This window comes from Scyliorhinus torazame, chromosome 3, assembly GCF_047496885.1.
Source record: "Scyliorhinus torazame isolate Kashiwa2021f chromosome 3, sScyTor2.1, whole genome shotgun sequence".
NCBI lineage: Eukaryota > Metazoa > Chordata > Chondrichthyes > Carcharhiniformes > Scyliorhinidae > Scyliorhinus > Scyliorhinus torazame.
Genome location: NC_092709.1, coordinates 311,463,512 through 311,491,265, shown reverse-complemented (window position 1 = coordinate 311,491,265; position 27,754 = coordinate 311,463,512). Strand labels below are relative to the sequence as shown.

Below are 27,754 nucleotides of genomic sequence, written 5' to 3'. Positions count from 1 at the left end.
TCCCGGGAACAATTGCAACATATTAGCAATTGAATACCGGGCCAGACCTGTCGGCGCCTGCAGTGGCCGAAACAAAGATAGGTGAACGACCATCCCCCGATCGAGGAATCGCCTCACCATTGGACACATCGACCCCAGGGATTGGGAACAAATCCAATCACTTGGGACTCAGGGTCAAGGGCCGCCCCGGGAGGCGGGAAGCCCCTGGGCCCTATAAAAGTGAGGGGCCAAGTTCAGATCTCTCTCTCTCTCCTCTTCGCCTGCTCGAGACCTTCGCAAGAACAGCAACCGGCAACTGTAAGTTTGAATCCAGCGATCGCTATCCGGTAGAGACACCTAGCCACCGACCTGCAGCAGCCTTTTGAATCCCGCGGGCCAGATCTGATTGGACAAGCCATTAGTTTTCCTGACCTGGTGGGCTCTTCCTAAAGTTAAGTATTGGCCAGTAGTGATAGGTTTATTATATAGAAAGTAGTATTAGGGTAATAATATTGCTAGTTGTATATAATAAATGACCGTTGTTTTAATCCTTACTGAGCGGTGTGTTGCATTATTAATCATTACTTGGACTTGAACCACGTGGCGGTATCATAAAGATACCTGGCGACTCGTGAGCAAAGGTGACGTAATCAGAGCCAATAGACTGAAGGCTAAAAAGAGCAACAGTTGTTAAAACACATTAGCAGTCCGGTGTTCCTCCATGATATATCTTTTTAAAATAAAAGGTAATTTGAGGCAATGTTCCATTCCGGGATCTTCCCATCCAGATATATCAACTGGCATCGTAGCAGGTGCAAAAACAGTTGGCTAAAGTGAACTGAAAAATTAGGTTAAAGGGTAGGTGTGTAGAGCTGCATTGACAGACATTTAAGAATATATTTCATAGCACTCAGCAAAGATAAATTCCAGTGAAAAAGAATGACTTTGGGGGAATGCTACATGATCCGTGGCTAGCTAAGCAAGTTAAAGATTGTATCAAATTGAAAGAAGAGGTGTACAATTCTGTGAAGGAGAGAGGAGATTTGGCAGAATTTAAAACCAGCAAAGAATGAACAAAAAAGGGAGGAAGAAATTAGAGTGAGAGAAAACTACATGCAAGAGTTTCAAGTATTTAAAAAGGAATAGTGATTAAAGAGATTATTGGTCCTCTGGCGAGTGAGAATGGAGAGTGAATAATGGGAAATAAGGGAAGTACAGAAAGTTGAACAGACATTGTGCGTTTTCACTGAGGAAGACACAAATGGAAAACAATTACAATCACCGAGGAATGGGGCACTGAGAAAATTATTAAATCTGAAGGGCAACAAGCCCCTAGGACCTGATGGTCTGCATCTCAGTACCTTAAAAGTGGCTGCGGAGAGAGAGATATTGGAGTAATTTTCCAAAATTCACTCTATTTCGGAAAGGTTAATCAGATTTTTAAAAACGATTAATCTAGCTTCTCGATTCAAGAAAGTGGGGGGGGGGGGGGGGAAAGAGAGAGAGAGAGAGAGAGAGAAAGAGAGACAGAGAGAAAGAGAGAAAGAAACAACAGAGAGAGAGAGAGAGAAGCAAAACATTACAGGTCAGTTAGCCTAGCCTCTGTCGTCAGCAAAATGCCGGAATCATGGACGTCTAGCATGTTTTTAAATGTGCTGTCACAGGTCAGGTACAGCAGCTGAGGGGCCGGTTTAGCTCAGTTGGCTGGACGGCTGGTTCGTGATGCAGAGCGAGGCCAACTGCATGGATTCAATTCTCGTACCGGCTGAGGTTATTCATGAAAGCCCCACCTTCTCAACGTTGCCCCTCGTCTGAGGTGCGGTGATCCTCAGGTTAAAATCACCACCAGTCAGCTCTCCCCCTCAAGAGGGGAGAGCAGTCTATGGTCATCTGGGACTATGGCAACTTTACTTGCTGTCACTTATTCATAGTTGCTTGGTCATTTCATTTGGAGTCAACTGTAAGTTAATAACTGACTCTGGGGTCTCAACCTCAAAAATAAATTTTTCACCCACCACTTCTCTTTCAAAATCTGACCCTTCTGTCATTTGCCAGTATTTCCCTGCATATAAATAACACACATGGGCTTTGAATCCTTATTTGCACTGACAGAATCGGACAAAAAAACATACCTCAAGAAATCATCTTTAAACTGCTTTGTTCCCAAGTTTCTTCTTTGTAGGCTGTTCGCCAGAGGGCCTGGAACTCTGAGAAGAGTTAACACTAGCACTGCTCTGTCCTGCCACGGATTTTCGGCGCAGCTCTCTCCAGCAGATTCAGATGTGAGATCCTAGCCACTAGGTACACTGCCTAAGTTGCGGCTCTGGCCATCTCTTTCTTGTAACAAAATCATCCATCCTCACAGTCCTCTTGCCTTGCCTGCTTGCAGCCTGTGATCTGGCGCCAAAAGCACACAAGTACAGGGGGCATAATGTCAAGTATATGTGCACGGCATGCGACCTGCTTATTTTTGCCACTTATGGTCTGAAGACTGCGCACAGCCTCATTTCGTTCTCATTTAAAAGCTGCTAGTGGTCGTTGGGTGCATCTCCTGCGGCCATCCCCCCGCAGCAGCGTCGCAACCGATCGTTCCGCGACCTTCCTGACACCTGGCCCCTTTGAAAAACGCTGCATTAGAAGTTAGGACTTGGTATATTTTTAAGACCCTGTTAGATAGATTCTTAATTAACAAAAGAGTCAATGGTTATAGGGGGTAGGCATAAAGTGGAGTTGAGGACACAATCAGATCAGCCATGATCTTATCGATTGGAGGAGCAGGCTAAAGGGGCTGAATAGTCTACTCCTCTTCTGAATTCATATGTTTATTTGTGTGAAAATTCATATGTTTGTATATTCCTGAAGAGCTTTTACAATGTTGCACTTGATTCTGTTTCCCCAATCACTTTAAAATCGGTGTGCTCTAGTTCTCAACCCTTCTGCCAATTTAATGGTTTTCAACATCAATTATGTCTAAACACTTCATGATACGGAGTATCTTCATCAAATCTCCTTTCAACCTCCTCTTCACTGAGCTGAACATCCCCAGCTTCACCGATCGATCCACATAACTGAAACACCTCATCCATGGAAGCATTCTCATGAATCTTTCCTGCACCCTCTCTAAACCCTTTGCATCCCAAGTGCGGTGTACTCCAGTCGAGGCAGACCTGGTGTTTTATAAAGGTTCATCATGATTTTCTTGTTTTTGTACTCTCATAGATGTGTACAGTATGGAAACAGGCCCTTCGGCCCAGCTTGTCCATGCCTCCATTTATAAAGCCCAGGGTTTCTTTAAACCACTTTCTCAACTTGTCCTATTACCCAGATCTCCCTGTTCCTGAACCACCTTTGGAATTGTACCCTTTAGTTTTTATTACCTCCCATCGTTCTTCCTACCAAATCACTCTGCACTTCTCTGCATTAAATTTAATCTTCCATTCTTCGGTCCATTCCACCAGCCTATACCCTCTTGAAGTTGATCGCTATGCTCCTCACAGTTCACAATACTTCCAAGTTCAGAGTCATCTGCAAATTTTGAAAGTTTGCTCAGAGGTCCAAGTCATTCAATATACATCAAGAAAAGCGACAGTCCTACTGCCAAGCATTGGTGAATTTCACTGTATGCCTTGCAGTCCTAAAACTATGAACACATTCATTCTAAAATTCAACAACCACAAAGTTATACAGTGCTGCAAAATTATACATGCCTTCATGGCCTGTCCCACAATACTCGCGTTGAGTGTTTCCAGCATTTAACATCTTTATTCCATGATTCACTTCTTGTTTCCCTATCCTGTACCTTTGGAATGTTGTTGGACACCAAAATAGATTACTGTTGTAGCCTTCATTTGAGCATTGTATCGTCATTTGGGACTTGATAAAACAAGATTCTATGTCAGATATATCGTATTTGGTAATGTCTTCGCTTGATATTATGAAATGTGACATTAACCACGTGTAAATTTTCTAAAATCAGGACAAGAGGATAAAAGCAAATAAAGTCCCATCTGCCCCAAAGATTCTTTTGGTGACCACTGTGAACTTAGCACCATCTTTGTACAGTGCAATATTCTTCATAAAAATTCTATTTTCTATTTTCATTATTAAACCCAAAACCAATAATATAATATACAATTAAAGGAATTAATTAAGAAAATTAATACTTAGAATAAATACAAAAACTGATCATGAAAAGTATTTTTTGCCTCTAAAAGCAACAGCTGGGAGGCATAAATACAGAATGGAGGATCCAGTATATTTTACACTTGAAGGTTCAATCTCCTGCAGGACAGCTGTTTCATTATTCATTTATTTTGTCAGATTGGAATTTTAACTATTTGGCGCCAACAGTGAATAATGTTAAACTGAATTTTTAAATTCGATGTGAATGTTTACTTTCCAGATACTGTTTCAGGTCAGCAACAGAAACATCCCCACAAAATTAAACATCTTAAGAGTTCATCCAACATTGATTTTCACAAATTTACAATTCAAGAGATCAACATACACACCACAGTAGCTTTCACACAAAGTAAAAGAGAGGTGTTAGCTCATATGACATACTTAAACTCTCCAGGCCGCTGCTCCACTTTGTTTCTCGATGCATATCCATCATCTTCACTCTAATTTCAAAGCAAGAATAAAAACAATTGCTAACAACAGCTATGTTCACAGTAGGCAAAACAAAATATGCTAAACCCACATTCTGCATTTAAATCAACTATAGGGCAGAACGAGTATGTGCCTGATTAATCTCAGCTCTCAACAAAGTGACTTAATGTTGAGTTGGCGTACAATGGTCTGGAGAGGGTAGAGTACAGTAGAATGTGAATATTCCTAATCATAGTAGCTGTTAACAGTAATAATTGTATTATAGTTATAAATAACAACTAATAATTCAAACTACTGTGTATAGGGATCAAAATGATCCAACGCACACTGCTGTTAATGTTATTTCTGGAGGCACAATTACATGGTATTGGATAAATATTTGAATATATTTTCACAACATTTTCCATGGTTCAACTCTGCTTATTTCAGGAGGCCCAGGGATGATTGGTCGCACCCAACAAGGAGTTAAAGTAGACTAAATCTCCCCAATTAAGTATAATATTTCAATATAAAAATGTAAGTAAATACCCAACAAGATCCTTGCCTGTCTGTAGGAAAGGTACTGTTATTTGGCAGGCTCAATGGTAACAATCACATGCTTAGAGAGAAGTTATTTTAAGAATTCCTTTGCACTGTTAGGTGCAATATTGAATATAGCTGCTCACACTTGACCAAAATTGATGTTAATTCATAGTCCTTACTTAACACCTTAATGTTTGCCATCCATACCACTGTTAAAATTAGCAAATTGTAGAAGTCTTTGCAAGTTTAAAATTGATTAATACTTCACTTGAAAATTGTGCTTTTTCACTTCAATACGAAAGCAGATTATACTGCAGTCAAATTACTGAATCAATTGGACAATAGCAATGTTGCTGTAGGAAGGATATTGAATAAAATGTGCAACAAATTTACAGATCTCCCAAGATGTCTTATATATACACATTTGCTCTGACAATCAGAAAGGAATAGCTGTTTGGGTCTATCCCTTCCCATAGTAACAACTTTAGCAAAGAGCAAAAATTATCTTTGCTACAGATATATCTGTCTAAATCCTACAGTAACATGTTTAGTTGGATAGACACAGTTTGGTCTGTACGCTGCACTGCCGCTCCCATAATACAAAGCTGAAATATTATTTAAAAGTAATCTCCCTTCCAAATATTGAAGTAACATGTAGCGAAAGGAGAACTGGAAACAATTCAAACTTCACAAACTAAATTCCTGCAGTTGATTTCACCCAAATGTCAAAATTGCGTTGTTAGCTTTAAAAACACACGTTCATTTTAGGATATAAATCCCATGCGAGGACCAAGCAATCAATCTGAGCTCAACATTGGCATGGACTATTTTCTAAACGGTGACAAAATTCATAATGCTGAAGTGCAAAGGGAATTGGGAGTCCTAGTCCAGGATTCTCTAAAGGTAAACTTGCAGGGTGAGTCCGTAATTAAGAAAGCAAAGGCAATGTTGTCATTTATCTCAAGAGGCTTGGAATATAAAAGCAGCGATATACTTCTGAAGCTTTATAAAGCATTAGTTAGGCCCCATTTAGAATACTGTGAGCAATTTTGGGCCCCACACGTCAGGAAGGACATACTGGCACTGGAGCGGGTCCAGCGGAGATTCACACGGATGATCCCAGGAATGGTAGGCTTAACATACGATGAACGTCTGAGGATCCTGGGATTATATTCATTGGAGTTTAGGAGGTCGAGGGGAGATCTAATAGAAACTTACAAGATAATGAATGGCTTAGAAAGGGTGGACGTAGGGAAGTTGTTTCCATTAGCAGGGGTGACTAGGACCCGGGGGCACAGCCTTAGAATAAAAGGGAGTCGCTTTAGAACAGTGATGAGGAGAAATTTCTTCAGCCAGAGAGTGGTGGCTCTGTGGAATTTATTGCCACAGAGGGCGGTGGAGGCCGGGACGTTGAGTGTCTTCAAGACAGAAGTTGACAAATTCTTGATTTCTCGAGGAATTAAGGGCTATGGAGAGAGCGGGTAAATGGAGTTGAAATCAGCCATGATTGAATGGCAGAGTGGACTCGATGGGCCGAATGGCCTTACTTCCGCTCCTATGTCTTATGGTCTTATAACATCAACTGAACGGACAACATCTAATTCACAAAATAATCTGCCATTCTTCAACTACAAACTCATCAACCTGTAACTACAGGTACCAGATGACCTAATTTGCTGATCCTGTTTCTCTAAAATATGGGCTTGAATTTGCTGGAGCAGGTCATCTCACAGCAACAGTGAATATTTTAACCCTTCACCCTCCAAGTTACTTCATTTTCTAGTGTCAGCGCAACTTGATAACTGGAGCAACGGAGACCGCCTGAACATCAGTTAAAGAAATGGGCTGTAGGATGGCACAGTGGCGCAGTGGTTAGCACTGCTGCCTCACGGCACTGAGGACCCGGCTTCGATCCCGGCCCCGGGTCACATTCTTCCCGTGTTTGCATGGATCTCACCCCCACAATCCAAAGATGTGCAGGGTAGATGGATTGGCCACGATAAATTCCCCCATAATTGGAAAAATAAAGAAATAGGTACTCCAAATTTTTTTTTTTTTTTTTTTAAATAGGGCTGTAGGACCCAAGTAAGCTGAAGAATCGAGAAATGAATGACAGAGAGAGAAAGAAATGGGGTGAATTAGAGTCAAATGATACACAAAGAAATAAGGAGGCACAGTGGTTAGCACTGCTGCCTCAACGCCAGGAACCTGGGTTCAATTTCGGTCTTGGGTGACTGGCATTCGAGGCTATGGGCCAAATGGGATTGCAATTGGCAGATGAGTTGCCTTTCATGCGGCAGTGCGGACTCGATGGGCCTTTTCTGCAAATCTGTGACTGTCTGTGGGGAGTTTGCACTTTCTACCTGCGTCTGCGTGGATTTCCTCCGTGTGCTCTGGTTTCCTCCCACAAAGATGTGCAGGTTAGGTGGATTGGCCGAGCTAAATTGCCCCTTCGTGTCCAAGGGTGTGTAGGTTAGGTGGGGTTACTGGGATAGACGAGGGAGTGGGCCTAGGTCGGGTACTCTTTCAGAGGGTTGGCGTAGACTCGATGGGCCGAATGGCCTCCTTCTGCGCTGTAGGAATTCTATGATTCTATAAGAGGAGAGAAGTGAAAAGGAAAGGGAGGGGGAAGGAGGAGGGGCAGCTCGAGGGGGAAGAGGAGAGAAGGAAAATGTTTTTTTAAAACCTCTAGCTGCAAGAGTTTCCATAGCTTCAATAGTTCTCTCTGCACCACCAAGGTAGACTTCAGGACCATAAATCATCCCATTCACAGTGCCCTTATGTCAAAAGAATAACAGCCCTAAAATGTATGCAGCAGGATTCATTCATAGAGGTTAATATGGACAAAATCCAGCAATTTCTTGACACTCACTGGGAGGTTGATAGAGAGTTCTCATGTGCGATGCAAACAGTAGAGCAGCAATTTGTGAATATTCTCAGGTCACATTATATTTCACTACAAACCACATTTAAAAATTAAACGCACAAACAGTGGCAGCCACCAAAAACCTATTATTTTTCCAGTCATTTCTGGGTCCTCTTGTTTGGAAGCATAGAACATACAGTGCAGAAGGAGGCCATTTGGTCCATCGAGTTCTGCACTGACCCACTTAAGCCCCCACTTTCCACCCTGTCCCCATAACCCAATAACCCCTCCTAATCTTTTTGGACACTAAGGGCAATTTAGCTTGGCCAGTCCACCTAACCTGCATGTCTTGGACTGTGGGAGGAAGCCGGAGCACCCGGGGGAAACCAACGCAGCAAAGGGGAGAACGTGCAGACTCCGCACAGACAGTGACCCAGTGGGGAATCGAACCTGGGACCCTGGCGCTGAGAAGCCACAGTGCTAGCCACTTGTGCGACCTGTAACAGGAAGCACTTCCTGTTACTGGCAGGAGAGGATAACGACAGTATGACAAGTTAGTCATTGTAAACGCGGACATGAAGGGCGGCATGGTGGCGCAGTGGTTAGTATTGCTGCCTCACGATGCCGAGGACCCGGGATCGATCCTGGCTCCGGGTCACTGTCCATGTGGAGTTTGCACATTCTTCCCGTGTCTGCGTGGGTCTCACCCCCAGAACCCAAAGATGTGCAGGGTAGGTGTATTGGGCACACTTAATTGCCCTTAATTGAAAAAATTAAAATACATTTTTCAAAAAAGTAAAAGTGAACATCATAATAGCACATGCTTAAAATGGAAACCGGGTTATCTGTGCGCTCTTTTCACCTGAAGACCAAACTCAATCTGGCCTTTCTTGATACAATGCCATAAGAGTGCAATATTTAGGTGTGTACACACAGTGCTTTCTTCCACTCATTAGAATCCACGGCATGGAGTCAGGCCTTTCGGCCCAAACTGGTCCATGCCAACCAAAAATCCCATCTGAGCTAACCCCATTTGCCTAAACCTTTCCTAACCATATACCTGTCCAAATGCCTTTTAAATGTTGTCAATGTCCCTACCTCAACCACTTTCTCCATCTGGCACCTCATTCCACATACCTACCACCATCTGTGTAAACATGTTGCTCCTCAGGTTCCCATTAATTCTTTCCCCTCTTAACTTAAACCTATGCCCTCTAATTCTCGATTCCCCAACCCTGGGAAAAGGACTGAGTGCATTCACCCGATCCATGCCTCTCATTATCTTGTACATCTCTATAAGATCACCCCCTCAGTCTCCAAGCTCCAAAGAAAAAAAAAGTCCTAGCATGTCCAATCTCTCCCTATAACTCAGTCCCTCGAGTCCTGGCAACATCCTTGTAAATATCTTCTACACTCTCTCCAGTTTAATATCATTTTTCCTATCGCAAGGCGACCAAAACTGAACACATACTATCGGTGCAGCCTCACCAACGTTCTGCACAACTGTAACATAACTTTCCAACTTCTAGACTCAATGCCCTGACTGATGAAGGCCAGCACGCCAAAAGCTTTCTTCGCTGTCCTAACTACCTGTGACTCCACCTTTAGAGAACTGTGCACCTGAACTCCAAGGCCCCTCTGTTCCACGATACTCCCCCAGTTCCTACCATTTACCGTGAAAGCCCTACCTTGATGTGACTTTCCAAAATGCAACACCTCACACTTGTCTGTGTTGAACTCCATTTGCCAATTCTCAGCCCACTTCCCCAGTTGATCAAGATCCTGCTGCATTTGTTGCTAGCCTTCCTCTTCCTCACCATCTACAATACTACCTATTATAGTGTCATCTGCAAATTTACCGATCATGCTTTGTACATTCTCATCCATATCATTGATTTAGATAACAAACAGCAATGGGCCCAGCACTGACCCAAGGCACACGACGAGTCACATGCCTCCAGTCCGACAAGCATCCTTCCACGATTATCATCTGCTTCCAACCATCAAGGTAATTGTATATCCAATTTGCCAGCTTTCCCTGAATTCCATGTGATCTAACCTTATAGAACAGCCTACCATGTGGAACTTTATCAAAGGCCTTACTGAAGTCTACATAGACTACATCTACCGCCCTGCCGTCATCACTTCATCAAAGAACTCGAACAAATTTATACGGCATGATCTCCCATGCACAAAGCCGTGCTGACTACACCTTATCAAACCCAATCTTTCCAAATGCCTGTATAGCTTATCCCTCAGAATCTTCTCCAGTAACTTACCCACCACAAGACGTTAGGCTTAAAGGTCTATAATTCCGAGGTTTTTATTTGCAGCCCTTCTAAAGTAAGGGCACAACATTTGCACACCTAAATACTTCCTAAACATTGAGGGTCTCTGCCTCCATTACCCTATCAAGCAGCGAGTTCCAGACTCCCACCACTCTCTGGCTGAAACAGTTTTTCCTCACATGCCCTCTAAACCTCCTGCCATTTACCTTAAATCTATCCCCCTGGTCATTGATCCCTCCCTCCACCAAGGGGAAAGATTCCTTCCTGTCCCCTCAATCATTTTATACATCTCAATCATATCCTCCCTCGCTCGCCTCTATTCCAAAGAAAACAATACCATGTCTCTCTAAATAGTTAGAACTCTCCAACCCAGGTTACATCCTGGTAAATCTCCTCTTCACCCTTTCCAGTGCTTTCACATCCCTCCTATAATGTGGATTCCAGAACTACACACAATACTCTAGCTGTGGCCTATCCAACATGGGCAGCATGGTAGTACACTGGTTAGCACGGTTGCTTCACAGCTCCAGGGTCCCAGGTTTGATTCCCGGCTTGGGTCACTGTCTGTGTGGAGTTCGCACGTTCTCCCAGTGTCTGCGTGGGTTTCCTCCGGGTGCTCCAGTTTCCTCCACAAGTCCCGAAAAATATGCTCGTTAGGTGAATTGGACATACTGAATTCTCCATCTGTGTATCCGAACAGGCGCCGAAGTGTGGCGACTAGGGGATTTGCATAGTAACTTCATTGCACTGTTAATGTAAGCCTACTTGTGACACCAATAAAGATTATTTTATACAGTCCAGCAATAACCTTCGTGCTCTTAGACTTCCTCTACCTCGGCTAATAAAGGCAAGTATATCATATGCCTTCTTAACCACTTTATCCTCCTGCCCTGCTACCTTAAAGGGATACATGCACACCAAGGACCCCCTAATCCTTGGTGCTTCCCAGGGTCCTGTTGTTTATCATATATTCCCTTGCCTTGTTTATCCTGCCCAAGTGCATCACCTTACATTTATCTGGATTGATATGAAGTCATTGTCATGATATGAAGTTTATTCAAAAGATTCATTCTTCAAGCTTATAAAAACAGGCTGCAGTCAAGCAAAAGTTAAGAAACCCTCTGTTGAATGCTTTGATTGACCGGTATGGGCCAGAAAAAAGCATTTGCATCTGGTCATGCAGTTTCAACAGAGCTCGTCGAAGTTTTCCCAGGGGTTATTATGTCATTATGAATGGTTGGCTGAATTTCAAACGCTACAACTATTTCAGCAGGAGGGGTCCGATTGACAGTTTCATAAGAGTCAATCAAAGGATTAGCTGATGTGGGATCTAAATAGACATTTGTTTGTTGTTAATAAGAGATTAATCGCTTGAGGTTTAAAACCTTTGAATGAATTTCCTGAGTCGAAGAATCGACAACCCCTGCAACCCCACCCCCCCCCTCCCCCCCCAAAAACCCAACATCAAGAGCGTAGGAGTGAGAGCTATGTAGACAATGGTTAGAAGTTTAAGTCTGCATGACTCTGGAGGTTTGCCAAATATAAATATAATGTGAGGATGGGGGTGAGTGGCTATGGATGGGGCATCGAAGGTATGCGAGGCCATGAGGAGGATGAAGGTCGGGGGCTAGAGGGCCTAAAATTTGCTAAAACAACCAGGACAAAGTCCCAGAGAACCAAGGCGGAATTTCTACCCAGCTCTCCTTGGCACTTGCCCACCCCCTTAGCTACCTACAATCTGCTTCTGGGGTTTATAGGCCCCAACTCTACACTGCACCTGCTATTCCGCCGAGCAAAAGCGGCGCATTATATGTTTTGCCGAGGCAGGTCCAGCAAGTCAGGAAATTTACCAACTCAGTACCCTCCCTCGGTAGCTAAAGTCCAGCCCACATTCGTTGCAAGCATAAATCTCACAATATCGGAGGACAGCTTGACTGAAGTCCCGCAACATCCGCCAGGAATCAAAACAACATCAGATGTCCATTCATTACATAATGCTGAAGAGAAAGTCCCTAGTCGCCACATTCCGGCACCTGTTTGGGGAGGCCGGTACGGGAATTGAACCCGCGCTGCTGGCCTTGTTCTGCCTTACAAACCAGCTGCTCAGCCCACTGTGCTGAACCAGCCCCTAGTTGATACATTAGTTGAAGTCGGATAATTCCATAGAATCCCCTCCCGGCCCACTGTCCATGTTGAGTTTGCACATTCGCCCAGTGTCTGCGTGGGTCTCACCCCACAAGGTAAAGATGTGCTGGGTAGGCGAATTGGCCATGCTAAATTGCCCCTTAATTGGAAGAAAAAAGAGAATTGGGTACTCTAAATTAATTTTCTTTTTTTTTAAATCCACAGAATCCCTACAGTGCGGGAGGCTGCCATTCCTCCAATCACAGATTCTGCCTCTCCCATAGTACTGCGCCAGTTCCTCCAATCAAGACTTCACCAATCCTCCGAAAGAGGACTCAACCTTGGACAACTCCCCCACCCTATCCCCGGACCACAACCCCACCCTATCCCCGTAACCCCCACGCATTGATCATGGTCGGAAGTTCAAATAGCTATTTTTAATAATTGATGCGATATTTACTTTTGTGCCAAAAACACATTTTATGCTGGATTCCAGTAGGAAAATTGATTTCACGTTACAGTATAAAAATAAAACTGCAGATCTATTCAAAATGAAAGCATGTACCTAATTTAGTCTTCAGCTTCCCACTGCTCCTGAAAAATTTGCCCTTCAACCTCAGTGCTGTGTTGTATTTACATATAGATGCTCTAGTGTAAATTTAAACCCCATTTCTATTGAGGACCCTTGAGTGAATGATTCGCGTGACCATTTCTTTGAATGTTTCCATCATACACTCCCAAACCTTTTCACGCTTAAAACCAGGGCTCAAAATATATGATGGAGACGAGTGAATTTGTCTTGGAAACATCACAAAAAGCCCCCAAAATTACAATGTGAGCAGCAGAAATATTCAAAAAGGTCACGCTAGCACTCCGATAAGAGAATCCCAACAATTTGCAATTAAGACTGCGAGTTTTATGTTCTAACAAACTTAAATTTAAGTACAGGATGAATCACATTAGCAACACAGTAGTAGCTTTCCAAATTAACAGTTAAAATAGTTCTTAAATAAAAGAAAAACACTGTTAACTACTTATCGACACCTGCCGCTTTATATATTCCAATTAAGCAATGTCACTTATAAACAAAGTTAAAAATCAGGGTACTTGCTTCTCTCTGCAGACCTTTGGAAAGAAAACCCTTCAGGAACAACATTAAAACCCTTCCGTCTCAGACTCAAATCCTATGGCAAACTGCAGAACAGACAGACCTCGCTCCTCCCATTAATTACATAATCTGTATCACAAGCATACAGTCTTCTCCAGTCTCCCCCCACGAAGATGTCCCATGACTTGCCTAGCTAGGACTATACATAATCATCTACACCCCAAGGAATCTCCTAAACATAAACAATATCCCTAGCCATTTATATGTAAAGAAGTAAATGGTTAAACAAAAAACATAGAACATAGAAAACACAGCACAGAACAGGCCCTTCGGCCCACGATGTTGTGCCGAACCTTTGTCCTAGATTAATCATAGATTATCATTGAATTTACAGTGCAGAAGGAGGCCATTCGGCCCCTTGAGTCTGCACCAGCTCTTGGAAAGAGCACCCTACCCAAACTCAACACCTCCACCCACCACCAAGGGCAATTTGGACATTAAGGACAATTTATCATTGGCCAATTCACCTAACCCGCACATCTTTGGACTGTGGGAGGAAACCGGAGCACCCGGAGGAAACCCACGCAGACACGGGGAGGACGTGCAGACTCCGCACAGACAATGACCCAAGCTGGAATCGAACCTGGGACCATGGATCTGTGAAGCAATTGTGCTATCCACAATGCTACCGTGCTGCCCTTAAGAACAAATAAATCTACACTATATCATTTTCCCGTAATCCATGTACCTATCCAACAGCTGCTTGAAGGTCCCTAATGTTTCCGACTCAACTACTTCCACAGGCAGTGCATTCTTCTTAAAATCAGTGACTGTTTCACGTTTACAGCCCCTTCACATTTACGACCCCTTAATCACATCTTGACAGACCGACTGCCCGTATGTTTTTTAAACCAGGGTTTTTTTAACATTACTATAACAAATATAATATATAACAATTTTGAAAATTCTGTCACCCCGGTGTATTTTGACTGGAGGAGAGTGCAGGAGACAGAGTCTGTGAACAGCAGTTCCTCCAATCACAGATTCTGCCTCTCCCATAGTAGTGCTCCAGTTCCTACAATCAAGTCCCTTCACTCCTGCTCTTTTATTCTGATCTTTTTCTTGGACCTGGATTTTAGCCCATGTCAGGTTCTCTCAAATGCTTGTTGAGCTTCTCGTCATTTCATGTGGGAAGCCGGTGGTGGCAGGGGTTGGCGCGCACATCATCTTGTCGAGGGCCACTTTGGCGGCCAGCTCCACTATCTCGACGGCAGGGACTCGGAACTCAATGCAGTTGGCATATTGAGCCATGCGTACTGGATGGGTGGTCAGTGAAGACTCTGGCGGAGCAGGTATAGACCTTGGCCTGATCAGGTACCAGCCATCAGGATCACTGTCCGGCAGGGAGGAGCCACCATGGACTCCAGGTTCTCTCTGCCCTGCACTTGTTCCACTGTCAATGGAGGATTGACAAGTCTTAGGCCCCGGAATCTATCGATCTATAACATTGGCTGGGTCCGGCTTCAACTGCAGTGGACCTGGAAGGAGTCACTGGCACTGGTAGGCAGCAACCCATACTGTGTGTTGCCTCCCTCCAACTCCAGTGAGAGATGTTAGAGGGTCATCTTGTGGTTCGGTTGCGTTAAATTCTGTTCAGTAAATTGATACTTTGAACTGATATCCCCAATAAACTGTCATAAACTAATTGAGATGAAAAGATGTTATTTATCTTGCACTGTGCAGAAAACACTCATCTAAGATGCCAATGAAGCTCATTTGGCTGACAACCGAAATTCCTGATTAGATTACAACATTGAATCTCATGTTAAACTATTTCTGTAGATTTCCAGCCAAGCTCATACACTAGAGCCTTGTGAAAAAGGAGCCCTCAAAATCCAAAGAGTTGTCCTCAAAACTAAAAAAATTAGACCAGGAGAAAATCTGAAGACCACCCCTCCAGGGTGGAATTATTTTGACCCCTCGATTAATCCTGGATTTAAAGTAATACTTAGAAACAGTTGAAGCAAACTAAAGGTGAAGTAAAAAGTCCAGTACAACTCAAAAACTAGAACTGCAATTTTTTTTTTGACAGGGACAACAAAATGGGGGGGGAAAAAGTGGTGGGAGATAATATGACAAATTCGCTGATTGCCACACTAGGAGCAGGAAGCTGCAATCTAAAGCCTACAGTCAAGGGAAGAGGCAGTGATCAGTCGTGATTCTTCAACGGATGCTCTAATACAGCATTGCTTCCTTCCTCATCCCCAGCCCTCAAGTAGAGCTGGGTCGCTGAATTTACCCCCAGTACAGGTACATAATTTTAGAACAGTGATGGATTTTAATCATCAAAGAAAATTCATTTTCTAATCCTACCAACCCGCACCTCATCCAGGAGCAGCATTTTCTCCAGAAGCGTATACTCCGGCATCTGGGGGAATGAAGGCAGCTCCTTATGCGCAAAGTCCCACACCTGCCAGTACCTAAATTCACTCCCCCTTAGTTACTCAAATCTCTTCTGCAGCTCCACTAGCCCAGCCAACGTGCCCTCCGAAAACATGTCCCTAATCCACCCCAACCCTAGGGGCTTTTCACAATAACTTAATTTGAAGCCTACTTGTGACAATAAGCGATTTTCATTTTCAACCCCTCCTCCCTCCACTGCCTATACATCCCATCCATCCTTCCCGGCGTGAACCTATGGTTCCCACGCAATGGCGTCAAAGCCGAAATGTGACCTCGTTTAAAGTATCTCCACAGCTCATTTTTATAGACAACTCGACCACCAGACTCCCCGTATACTTCCTTGGCACGAGCGGCAACGGGGCAATCACCAGAGCACTCAGGCTCGTATCCTTACAAGACTCCTCCTCTAACCTGACCCAATCTGCCCCCTCCCACCATCGCCACTCGTACTTCTCGTTCACCGCCCAATAATATTGCAGCAAGCTCAGGAACGCCAACCCCCCTTACCCTCTCTTCCTTTGCAACAACACCCTCTTCACGCTCGGCACCTTCCCCGGCCACACAAATTCCGAGGTTAACTTATCCACCTTGCAAAAAAATGAAAAAATAAATAAAGGCCTGGGAGAGAAAAGAAAATCGGGAAGGACTTAAACACAAACAGGAATCTTGGCACCATGTTCATCTTCACCCTTGCACCCTCCTCGCCAATATCAGGTGCAGCGTATCCCACCATTTAAGGTCCCCTTTGATCTCCTCTACCAACCCAGTCAGGTTTCACCTAATGCATCGTGTCCCACAAATTAGTTACCAAAACCACACCCTTGCCACCTTAAATAGCAGAGCTCAGGTTCGCTCCCCCCGACACACACACACCGCAGCAATGTTCTTCCTGTGACTGCGTGGGTTTCATCCGGGTGCTCCAGTTTCCTCCCACAAGTCCCGTAATGATAATAATGATAATGATAATGATGATAATGATAATAATGATGATAACAACAATAATAATAGCTTATTGTCACAAGTAAGCTTCAATGAAGTTACTGTGAAAAGCCCCGAGTTGCCACATTCCGGCGCTTATTCGGCGAGGCCGGTACAGGAATTGAACCCGCGCTGCTGGCATGGTTCTGCATTACAAGCCAGCTGTTTAGCCCACTGTGCTAAACTAGCTCCAGTGAAAGACGTGCTGTTAGGTAATTTGGATATTCTGAATTCTCCCTCAGTGTACCCGAACATGCTCTGGAATGTGGCGTCTGGGGGCTTTTCACAGTTACTTCATTGCAGTGTTAATGTATGCCTACTTGTGACAATAAAGATTATTAAACCCTTCACTTTTCTCGACATTCAACTTATAAACCGAAAAAGCCCCAAACCTCTCCAGTAAGCCCATGATTCTGCTCATACTTTCCAACAGGTCCAACACAAACAACAGGTCATCGGCATACACCAACACCTGGTGCTTCCTGCCCCCCCCATAATCCCCTGCCACTCAACCGAGGCCCGAAGTGCCATCGCCAAGGGCTCAATTGCCAACGCAAACAACAGTGGTGACAGTGGGCACCCCTGCCTCGTCCCTCTATACAACCCAAAATACCCCCAGCTCGATGAAACATTTAATACTGGAGAAACAAAGCTGATTTTTTTTTTTTAAAAACAAAGTGTTCATTACTCCTTTCGTGAAGCAATTTTTATTTTTACTGATTACAATGAAAAAAACACTACACATTTCAAACCGCGCTGCAACACATGAGCCTAATCTTTTAATCGGAGACTATAAATTGAAGTCATTGCCAATGTAGACAACACTTACGATACAGCTGCAGTAAACAACAGAGGAGGAGAACGATGGAGAAATAATATTTCGGGAAAGGGGAAGTTCCTGGTGTTTCAAATACGTTTCAAAAAAAAAAACATTTAACTTCTCATCGAAAAGAAGGTACCCAATTTTTAAAAACTTGCGTTTATATAAAAAAAAGTTATGCTGAAGTCATCCTATCGGGAAGTTCAAATTATGAAATGGAAACAATCTGGAAAAAAAAAAAGAGACAAATGCCCATGGGGTTCACAGAGGATTTCTCAAGAGCACTGAATGTTACAGGAACACTTGTACTGCCCAAATTCCCTAGTTGCATATCATCTTTCACTGTCAGGTATAAAGAAATTATGTTATGGGCACAATACTGCAAGCAACAAAACTCCCCACGTGGGCTTCAACCTTTGTGAAACCACAATTGCGCATAAACTTTGGCTGTGATGGCAACCATATTAAATAAATAAATCAAAACTGTTAGGTCCCAGTGCTGCTTGCAGGAGCTGGATTCTAATATTTAGAGTCACAGGCCCCTTGTGCTCGGTTCGAGCAGGAAACCATCAATCCGCTGTCGACTGCCCCAGCAGCCCCGGACACACCCATAACCACCGTCACAGCTTCCGAAGTCAAGTCGACCTTCTTAAAAGTGAACCCTCCAAAGGTGACGGGTCCAGACGGGGTCCATGGTCGTGCACTCAGATCCTGCGCGGACCAGCTGGCAGATGTGTTCGTGGACATCTCCAACCTCTCCCTACTCCGTTCCAAGGTCCCCACCAGCTTCAAGAAGACCACCATCATACCGGTGCCAAAGAAGAACCAGGAAATGTGTCTCAATGACTATCATCATAGGCATGAGACAGATCAACTCCATAATCCCAGAATTCCCAGATCCACTGCAATTCGCATACCGCCCCAACCGGTCCACAGCAGATGCCATCTCCTTGGTCCGACACTCATCCCTGGAGCATCTCAACAACAAGGACTCCTACATCAGACTCCTATTTATTGACTACAGCTCCGCCTTCAACACCATTATCCCAACCAAGCCCATATCAAAGCTCCAAAACTTAAGACTTGGCTCCTCACTCTACAACTGGAGCCTTGACTTTCTGACCCATAGACCACAATCAGTGAGGATAAACAATAACACCACCTCCAAAATAGTCCTCAAAACGGGGCCCCACAAGACTGCATGCTTAGCCCCCTACTGTACCCCCTATACACACACATGACTGCGTGGCAACATTTGGCACCAACTCCATCTACTGGTTTGCTGACGACATAGTGGGTCAGACCTCAAATAAAGATGAATCAAAATACAGGAGGGAGATAGAGAAACTAGTGGGGTGGTGTAACAACATCAATCTCTCCCTCAATGTCAGTAAAACTAGTGAGCTGGTCATTGACTTCAGGAAGCAAAGTATTGTACACAGCCTGTTTGCATCAACAGGACTGATGTGAAGATGGTTCACAGCTTCAAATTCCTGGTGTGCACATCACCAACAATCTGTCCTGGTCCACCCATGGTGACACTACGACGAAGAAAGCACAACAGCATTTATACTTCCTCAGGAAACTAAGGAAATTCGGCATGTCCACATTAACTCTTACCAGCTTTTACAGGTGCACCACAGAAAGCAGCCTATCTGGCTGTATCACAGCCTGGTATGGCAACTGCTCGGCGCAAGATCGCAAGAAACTACAGTCGTGAACACCGCCCAATCCATCACACAAACCCGCCACCCATCCATTGACTCTGTCTGCACCTCCCGCTGCCTTGGGAAAGCGGGCAGCATAATCAAAGACCCCTCTCACCCGGCTTGCTCACTCTTCCAACTTCGGGCAGAAGATACAAAAGTCTGAGAACACATACTAACAGTTTCAAAAACAGCTTCTTCCCCACTATTACCAGACTCCTAAATGACCCTCTTATGGACTGATCTGATCTCTTCACACGTCTTCTCTTAACGAGTAGAACTACACTCCGTAAGCGTAAAGTTAAAATGACATATGCAGGGGATTCAATTATGGAAAAGAGGGGAAAGTAATTATCAAACTGCTCCGAGATATTACTCCTGGATGAGAATTGATGATTCTCAGTATACCAACAATTCTTACACCAAAAAAAATAACATGGATGCTGAAAAATCAAATCAAAATACAAGGGAATGCACGTGAACCCTCCACAGATGCGGCCGACCTGCTGAGTATTTCCAGCATTTTGTGTATTTATTTTATAGTAACAGAATAGTTTCAGTTGGAAACCTTTGGCCTATTTACTCCCCCGTTAACGTTAACTTCAAAAATTCAAAAATCAACAAAGCCCACCAACGTTCTTCCACAAGATAAAGAAGTACATTGGCTGTGAAATACCCCCATCTCGAGTGCATTTCAAGGACTTCTGAAACACAATTACATGAGGGTTCCAAAATCAGAATGTCATTTAGAACACTAGTTCAAACAGAAATGAATTCCCATATTAGAGACAGGGGTTGAGAGTGCGGGATGGGAGGGGGGGGCAAAAAGTGCCCTACAAAGTGGTGACGTTTCTTCCTGTTTATACCTTTATTTCCCCTTTTATTTTGCTGTTGTTTTGATCCATGGATGATTAATGAACCCATATCTTTAAATTAAGCAGGATTAATGGACATGTTTCTTTAAGGAAAGCAGCGGAATTCAGAAGTTACAGGAGAGAAGTCTGCTAGTTTCATCTGGTTTGAACAGGAGGCTGCAGATGTTTGGGACCAGAGACAGTTTGGTGTCTCAGTGGTGGAGCTCAGTTTGATTGATTGGCTGGTGGCCAATGAATTGACCCAAAAGGCAGTAGTCTGCCCGGTTACAGGTGGTGATTGAATCCTATCCCAGTGGAATGCCTGCCCGGTTGGAGGTGGTGATTGAATCCTATCCCAGTGGAATGCCTTTCAGAGTACCAAGGAGTTTCAGTTTTGATATTGGCAGCAAAAGAAGAGGCAACCTACTATCTCTCCATCCAGAAAGGCTGCTGGGAGTGTCATCTTTCTCCAGAAAGGCTGTATTTCTGAACTTAACCATTACAGGCTGTGCAAACAAAGACCAGAACCTGCTAACTGTCTCCAGAAAAGCTGAGTGCACTGTAAAATACAGAGAATCGGAATGAATGAATCCACAGCGAAAATCATTACAGACTGCAACCAGAGACTTTAACCTGCAAGCTTGCTGTGTAGGAAGGTGTGCGCAAAACCCATCATCTGAATTTTTCCTCACTTATGTTATTTACCCCTTTCCACCCCCTTGTGTTTGTCGGTCCTGTGTGTGGCAGTAGAGGGTGGGGTCTTGTTAAAGTGAGAATTAGGTAATATTTAACCAGTTGTATTTGACACATATTTCATTACAATTATTGGTACAAATCAACAGTAATTGTGCTTACATTTTCAAACCTGGTGACTGCAATTTTTGGCCAAAAACTTCAAGGGCCAAAGACTTCAAGTACTTTTCTAAGAATGATTAGTTAATTCACTGTGACTCCGGGTTAAGTGGAGCTGGAATTGACCACACACTAGTCCTAGTCCAGGGTGTTGTAACAAAGTCCATGTTACAAATAATTTTGCGGTTCCCAATTTGCAAAGCAGTATGTTCCTGATCTTGAAGCAGAGGAAAGACACATCTGTCCGAGGGAAATAGAAGAAAGAGAAGTGTCAACTCTCGCCACTCTTAAGATAACCTGGCGGGTCACCAGCAAAAGAGAGAACAATAAGAGTACGTGGCTGCCCATTTGAGAGAACACAGAACATACAGTGCAGAAGGAGGCCATTCGGCCCATCGAGTCTGCACCGACCCACTTAAGCCCTCACTTCCACCCTATCCCAGTAATCCAATAACCCCTCCTAACCTTTTTGGTCACTAAGGGCAATTTATCATGGCAATCCACCTAACCTACACATCTTTGGACTGTGGGAGGAAACCGAGCACCTGGAGGAAACCCACGCAGACACAGGGAGAACGTGCAGACTCCACACAGACAGTGACCCCGCGGGGAATCGAACCTGGGACCCTGGCGGTGTGAAGCCACAGTGCTATCCACCTGTGCTACTGTGCTGCCCCACCCGAGTGGGAGGAAGAATGTCTTTTTCTCTTAAAAGAGTAGTGAAGCAGTGGAATTCATTAATGCAGACAGCTGTAGAAGCTGGATCGTTGAGTATGTTCAAGGTTCTTAAAAAGTATAGTAAGAAGTCTTACAACACCAGGTTAAAGTCCAACAGGTTTGTTTCAAACACTAGCTTTCGGAGCACTGCTCCTTCCTCAGGTGAAGGAGCAGTGCTCCGAAAGCCAGTGTTTGAAACAAACCTGTTGGACTTTAACCTGGTGTTGTAAGACTTCTTACTGTGCTCACCCCAGTCCAACGGCAGCATCTCCACATCTCAAAAAGTATGTTCAGATTATTAATCAGCAGGGGAATAACACAGGAGAGTGGATTTGAGGCTTATCATATCAGTCATGGTCTTATTTGGGTAGCACGGTAGCCCTGTGGATAGCACAATTGCTTCACAGCTCCAGGGTCCCAGGTTCGATTCCGGCTTGGGTCACTGTCTGTGCGGAGTCTGCACATCCTCCCCGTGTGTGTGTGGGTTTCCTCCGGGTGCTCCAGTTTCCTCCCACAGTCCAAAGATGTGCAGGTTAGGTGGATTGGCTATGATAAATTGCCCTTAGTGTTGGGTGGGGCTACTGGGTTATGGGGATAGGGTGGAGGTGTTGACCTTGGGTAGGGTGCTCATTCCAAGAGCCGGCGCAGACTCGATGGGCCAAATGGCCTCCTTCTGCACTGTAAATTCTATGATAATCTATGATATTATTGAATGGCAGAGCAAACTCGATGGACTGAATGGCGTACTTCTGCTCCTATAGCTTATGATCTTAGTTCTCTCGGGTCAGAGCTGTGGAAGCGGTGGAGGCATTGGCAGAGCAGCCGGATACAAATCACAGTTTTACTTAACCATTTCTTTCATATTGGATAAATCAACCAAAACATTGAAAAAGTACACATGTATAAGAATGAAATTATAGCATCACTATTAGACTAGACACCCAAAACATTTAGTTCTTGTAATATCTGAAATGACCATGGAGTAAAATGCCAATCATAAAAATAATATAAATACTGACAGTACAAACAAAATCCTGAAAGTTTAGCTAGAATAGGTATATATTTTTTTCCCTTTTTAAAAAAATAATTTAGAGTACCCAATTCATTTTTTCCAATTAAGGGGCAATTTAGCGTGGCCAATCCACCTACCCCGCACATGTTTGGGATGTGGAGGCGAAACCCACGCAAACACGGGGAGAATGTGCAAACTCAACCCGGACAGTGACCCGGGGCCGGGATCGAACCTGGGACCTCGGCGCCGTGAGACTGCAGTGCTACCACTGCACCACCGTGCTGCCTTGCTAGAATATATTTTGACCCCAAAGACCAAAAGGCGACATATTTTCTAAAAGGAGTGCCCAAGCTAACATAAGCAGTATATAATTAGCCATCTGGTCTATATGAATGAATTTAATGTTCTTTTATGTAAAGATAAGGTGGTTATGTGAAATCAGAAAAGTTAATGAGAAACTTCAATCAAGTTAAAATGAACAGGAAAACCCCAAGTGGCTTGAAGTCAGAGTTGATAGATGTAGTACATGAATGCTTCTTGACCCAGTGCATCAAGGAAGCCACATGAGGAAATGTGCATCTTGATTGGGTATTTTTACTGGCTCAGAAAATCTACCAAAAAAATGGAACAGCCGTAGTACCTCTGGGGTCAGCAATCACAGAACTGTAACACTTGGGAGTCAGGAATAAAAGAGAAGCTGGTTATAAAGCTTAAACAGGGCGAAAATTTGATGAAAAAACTAAACCAAATTAATTTGGGATGGTTCACTTTCAGCCCCAGTCTTAACTTTCCAACTCCTATTGCTGAGTATGCAGAATAAGTACATGCTCAAACTAACCAGCTCCCAGTAACCAAACATGATCCTCAATGGATCAGCCAACTAAAATTTAGAGGGAAAATGCTCTGTCCAAATCCTAGAGCCGGAAAGAGGAAGGAATACATGGATAATCACAAAGCAATGTTGAAACATATTAAACAAGGTGATTAGAAGAACAAACCAACAATGCAAAGAACTCAGCCTATTCAAAAAGGTGTGTAACTAACAGCCAACCAATGATCGCCGAAACAAGGGGCACAATTCAACAGCCTCATTGCGCCTGACTTGGTTGAGACAAGGCCGTTGAACCTTGCGAGAGGCCTGTCGTGAGATTCGCGACACTCGAAACATCGCACGAGTTTCAATGGAATCTCAAGAGATGTCGCCATGAAGTTCATTTAAATATGCATTTACCAGATTCTCCCATGGCCCGGGATTCACTGGCCGCACCAGACCTTCGAGACCTCACAAGGGCACACAAATGTGAACGAGTTGTAACGGTGCCTCGGGGGGTCTTCCAGGCCATTGAAGACCCCTGGGTGGGGGTCGGGCAGTGGTAGGGTGGTTCTCCGGCACTCCGGCTGCCAACTGGGCAGTGCCAAGCTGGCAGTGTCAGTGTGTCTGGGTGGCACTGCCAGGGTGCCCAGGTGCCAGGTTGCCCGTGCCAGGCCCGGGGAGGTGGTTACAAAGGCCAGGGTGGGGGTCAAAATTTCCACCCCCATCCGCGAGTAGGCTTCCTGCTCTGGCAGTGCAGGAAATGACGCAATTGCATCCTCAACAGGGCATTCCTCACCGAGGCCAAAGAAACAGCAAAGTGCCGTTGGATAGGAGGGTCTTCTGAGAAACAATGCATCAAGCATGCCCGAAACCGGACATGCAAATGTTTTGATTGAATCGCATCCAAGGCTGCGATAGACAGATTAATCAGTGAGGGAATCAAGGAATATATGGATACGGTGGGAAAGTGGAGTGTTATCAAATCAAATCAGTCCTGATTTCATGGAATGGTGGAGCAGATTCGATGGGTCAAATTGCCTACTTCTGCTCCTATGTCTTATGGTCTTAGAATATGCAAGTTTGAAACTAGCCAAATAAGTTTAAACATCTAAAATCACCAAATATTGTATTCCGAGATGAATATCATCAGAAAAAGGTTCGGGAGGACATTTGTAAGGCATTGTGGCAGTCATTGAACAATAAGGAGATAACAGTAAACTGGAAAGAGGCCAGTGTGGTGCAAATATTCAGAAGAATAGTGACAGACACAACAGGCAAATACTGACTAAGAAGGCTTACACCCAATTAATGTAAAAAAAATATAAATGATAATCAGGAAACAATCATATTTTCAGCAGCATGGTGGCACAGTGGTTAGCACTGCTGCCTCATGACACCGAGGTCCCGGGTTCGATCTCAGCCCCGGTGCACTGTCCTTGTAGTAGAGTCTGCACATTCTCCCAGTGTCTGCATGGGTCTTACCCCACAACCCAAAAAGGTGTGCATGGTAGGTGGGTTGGACAGGCTAAATTGCCCCCAATCGAAAAAGCTTTTTAAAAAGTAAAGGACATCAGCAGGCAGCACAGATTCAGAAGAGGATGATCCTGACAAATTTGTGCTGATTTGTTTTATGGGAGTAACAATTCAAGCAGACAATTTATAACGTGGCAAGATGCGATTCCCAAAATTAGGGTTGTATCCCCAGGAATATAGATGGTTTGAGGGGTGGTTTTCATGCTATTTAGGGTTCTATTGATTGATAAGTCCAGAACAAGAGAGGCTGCTGGTAATTCTGGAGTGAAATTTGGAAACTATTTTCTTTCCGCCAAAAGGAGGGTGGTCGAAGTCTGGAACTTGTTAATTTTAAAGCAGAGATTAAACTAGTATTTGTTGAGACTTCCGGGTGCGGCGATGACCAGCTAAGTCGCACGTTTCGGCACCTCCCGTTTTAACGGACTTTTGGGCTCTTATCGGGAGCCCCAACGGCAATTTTCGAAGGCTAAACCCACTGTGAGGCGACATAGAATGGAGTCCCCCCGTATGTGAATGGACAGAAGAGATAATAGTGGCCAGATTACAGAGGATCCTCTGGAGCAGCGGCAAAGAAGGGAAGTGAGAAGCAAGATGGCGGCAGAGGGAGGCCAGTTGGTATGGCGCCTGGAACAGCAGGAGTTCCTCCGGCGATGTGTGGAGGAGCTCAAGAAGTAGGTGCTGGCGCCTATGCTGCAGGCGATTGAGGGGTTAAAGGAGGCGCAGAAGACCCAAGAGATGGAGCTCCGTGGAGTGAAGGCAAAAGCTGCCGAAAATGAGGACGAGATACAGGGCTTGGTGGTGAAGACGGAGACGCACGAGGCACTGCATAAGAGGTGTATGGAGAGACTGGAAGCCCTGGAAAATAGCTCGAGGAGGAAGAACTTAAGGATTTTGGGTCTTCCCGAAGGGGCAGAGGGAGCGGACGTTGGGGCGTATGTGAGCACGATGCTCCATACCTTAATGGGAGCTGAGGCCCCGACGTGCCCCCTGGAAGTGGAGGGAGCGTATCGAGTCCTCGTGAGAAGACCAAAGGCAGGAGAAATACCTCGAGCAATAGTGGTGAGGTTCCACCGATACAAGGACAGGAAGATGGTCCTGAGATGGGCGAAAAAGGCACGGAGCAGCAGGTGGAGAACGCGGTGATCCGCGTGTATCAGGATTGGAGTGGGGAGGTGGCGAGAAGGAGGGAGAGTTTCAATCGGGCCAAGGCGGTGTTCCACAAGAAGAAAGTGAGGTTCGGAATGTTGCAGCTGGCAAGACTGTGGGTTACACACCAGGGTAAACACCACTACTTTGAGACGGCAGAAGAGGCGTGGGCATTTATTGAAGAGGAGAAGCTGGACTAGATTGGAGAAAGAGTGTTTGAAATGAAGTAGCGAGGTGGTGGCAAGGAACTGTGAATCAGATGGGGGAAAATTTTCTTTCCCCTCGAAGTGGGGGGGACACACGAAGAAATGTGGGCGCCGGTGGGGAAGGGGAGGGGGAAGGAGAGAGGGAGCTGCGCCATCAGGGGCGGGGCCGAGAGGGAAGCGCGGGCTTTGTTCCCGCGCTATGGAAATTGTGGCAGGAAAAGAGGGCGCAGGAAGGAAGCGGCCTCACATAACGGGAGGCTAAGGATAAACTGGGGAAGCCGAGGTCAGCCAGAGTTTGCTGACTTCCGGAAGCAATATGGGGGGAGCATCTAAGCTAAGAGGGATCTAGCAGGGGGGGGGGGGGGGGGTTAACTGGGTTGCTGCTGCTAAGGGGGAGCTGTTACGGGATGGGATGGTCGGGCGCCGTCGGGGGGATAAGCGGGTGCGTGGGAACCGGGTGAGGAGCTGGTCAAAAAATGGGGATGGCTAGCCGACGAGGGGGGGGCGGTTAAAGAGCCCCCCAACCCGGTTGATCACGTGGAACGTGAGAGGGTTGAATGGGCCGATTAAGAGGACAAGGGTACTTGCGCACCTAAAGAAGCTAAAGGCAGACGTGGTCATGCTTCAGGAGACGCACCTGAAACTGGCGGATCAGGTCAGATTAAGAAAAGGATGGGTGGGACAGGTATTCCACTCAGGCTTGGATGCGAAAAATAGAGGGGTGGCAATACTGGTGGGGAAACAGGTATTGTTTGAGGCGAAGACCATAGTGGTGGACAGTGGGGGTAGATACGTGATGGTGAGTGGCAGATTGCAAGGTGAGGCGGTGGTGCTGGTGAATGTAGATGCCCCGAACTGTGATGACGCGAACTTTATGAAGCGTATGTTGGGGCGCATCCCAGACCTAGAGATGGGAAAGTTGGTAATGAGGGGGGGGACGTCAACACGGTGCTGGACCCAGGGCTGGATCTAGGACCGGGAGGAGGCCGGCAGCGGCCAAGGTGCTTAAGGGCTTTATGGAGCAGATGGGAGGAGTGGATCCCTGGAGATTTACTAGGCCAAGGAGTAAAGAGTTTTCCTTCTTCTCCCATGTCCACCAAGTGTACTCCTGGATAGACTTCTTTGTCCTGGGAAGGGCGCTGATCCCGAAGGTGG

General features: G+C 45.0%; 1 protein-coding gene across 3 annotated transcripts in view; it reads right to left on the bottom strand.

The window, feature by feature from the left end:
• ctbp1 (C-terminal binding protein 1) overlaps nucleotides 1-27,754 on the bottom strand; it is a 405,205-nt gene that overhangs the window by 197,066 nt on the left and 180,385 nt on the right. For all 3 annotated transcript variants that reach the window (XM_072497542.1, XM_072497541.1, XM_072497544.1), the window contains one exon: nucleotides 4,543-4,601. In XM_072497542.1, the coding sequence (XP_072353643.1) occupies nucleotides 4,543-4,594 (52 nt within the window). In that variant the 5' untranslated portion in view covers nucleotides 4,595-4,601. Of the gene's footprint in view, nucleotides 1-4,542; nucleotides 4,602-27,754 lie in introns of those variants that run through there.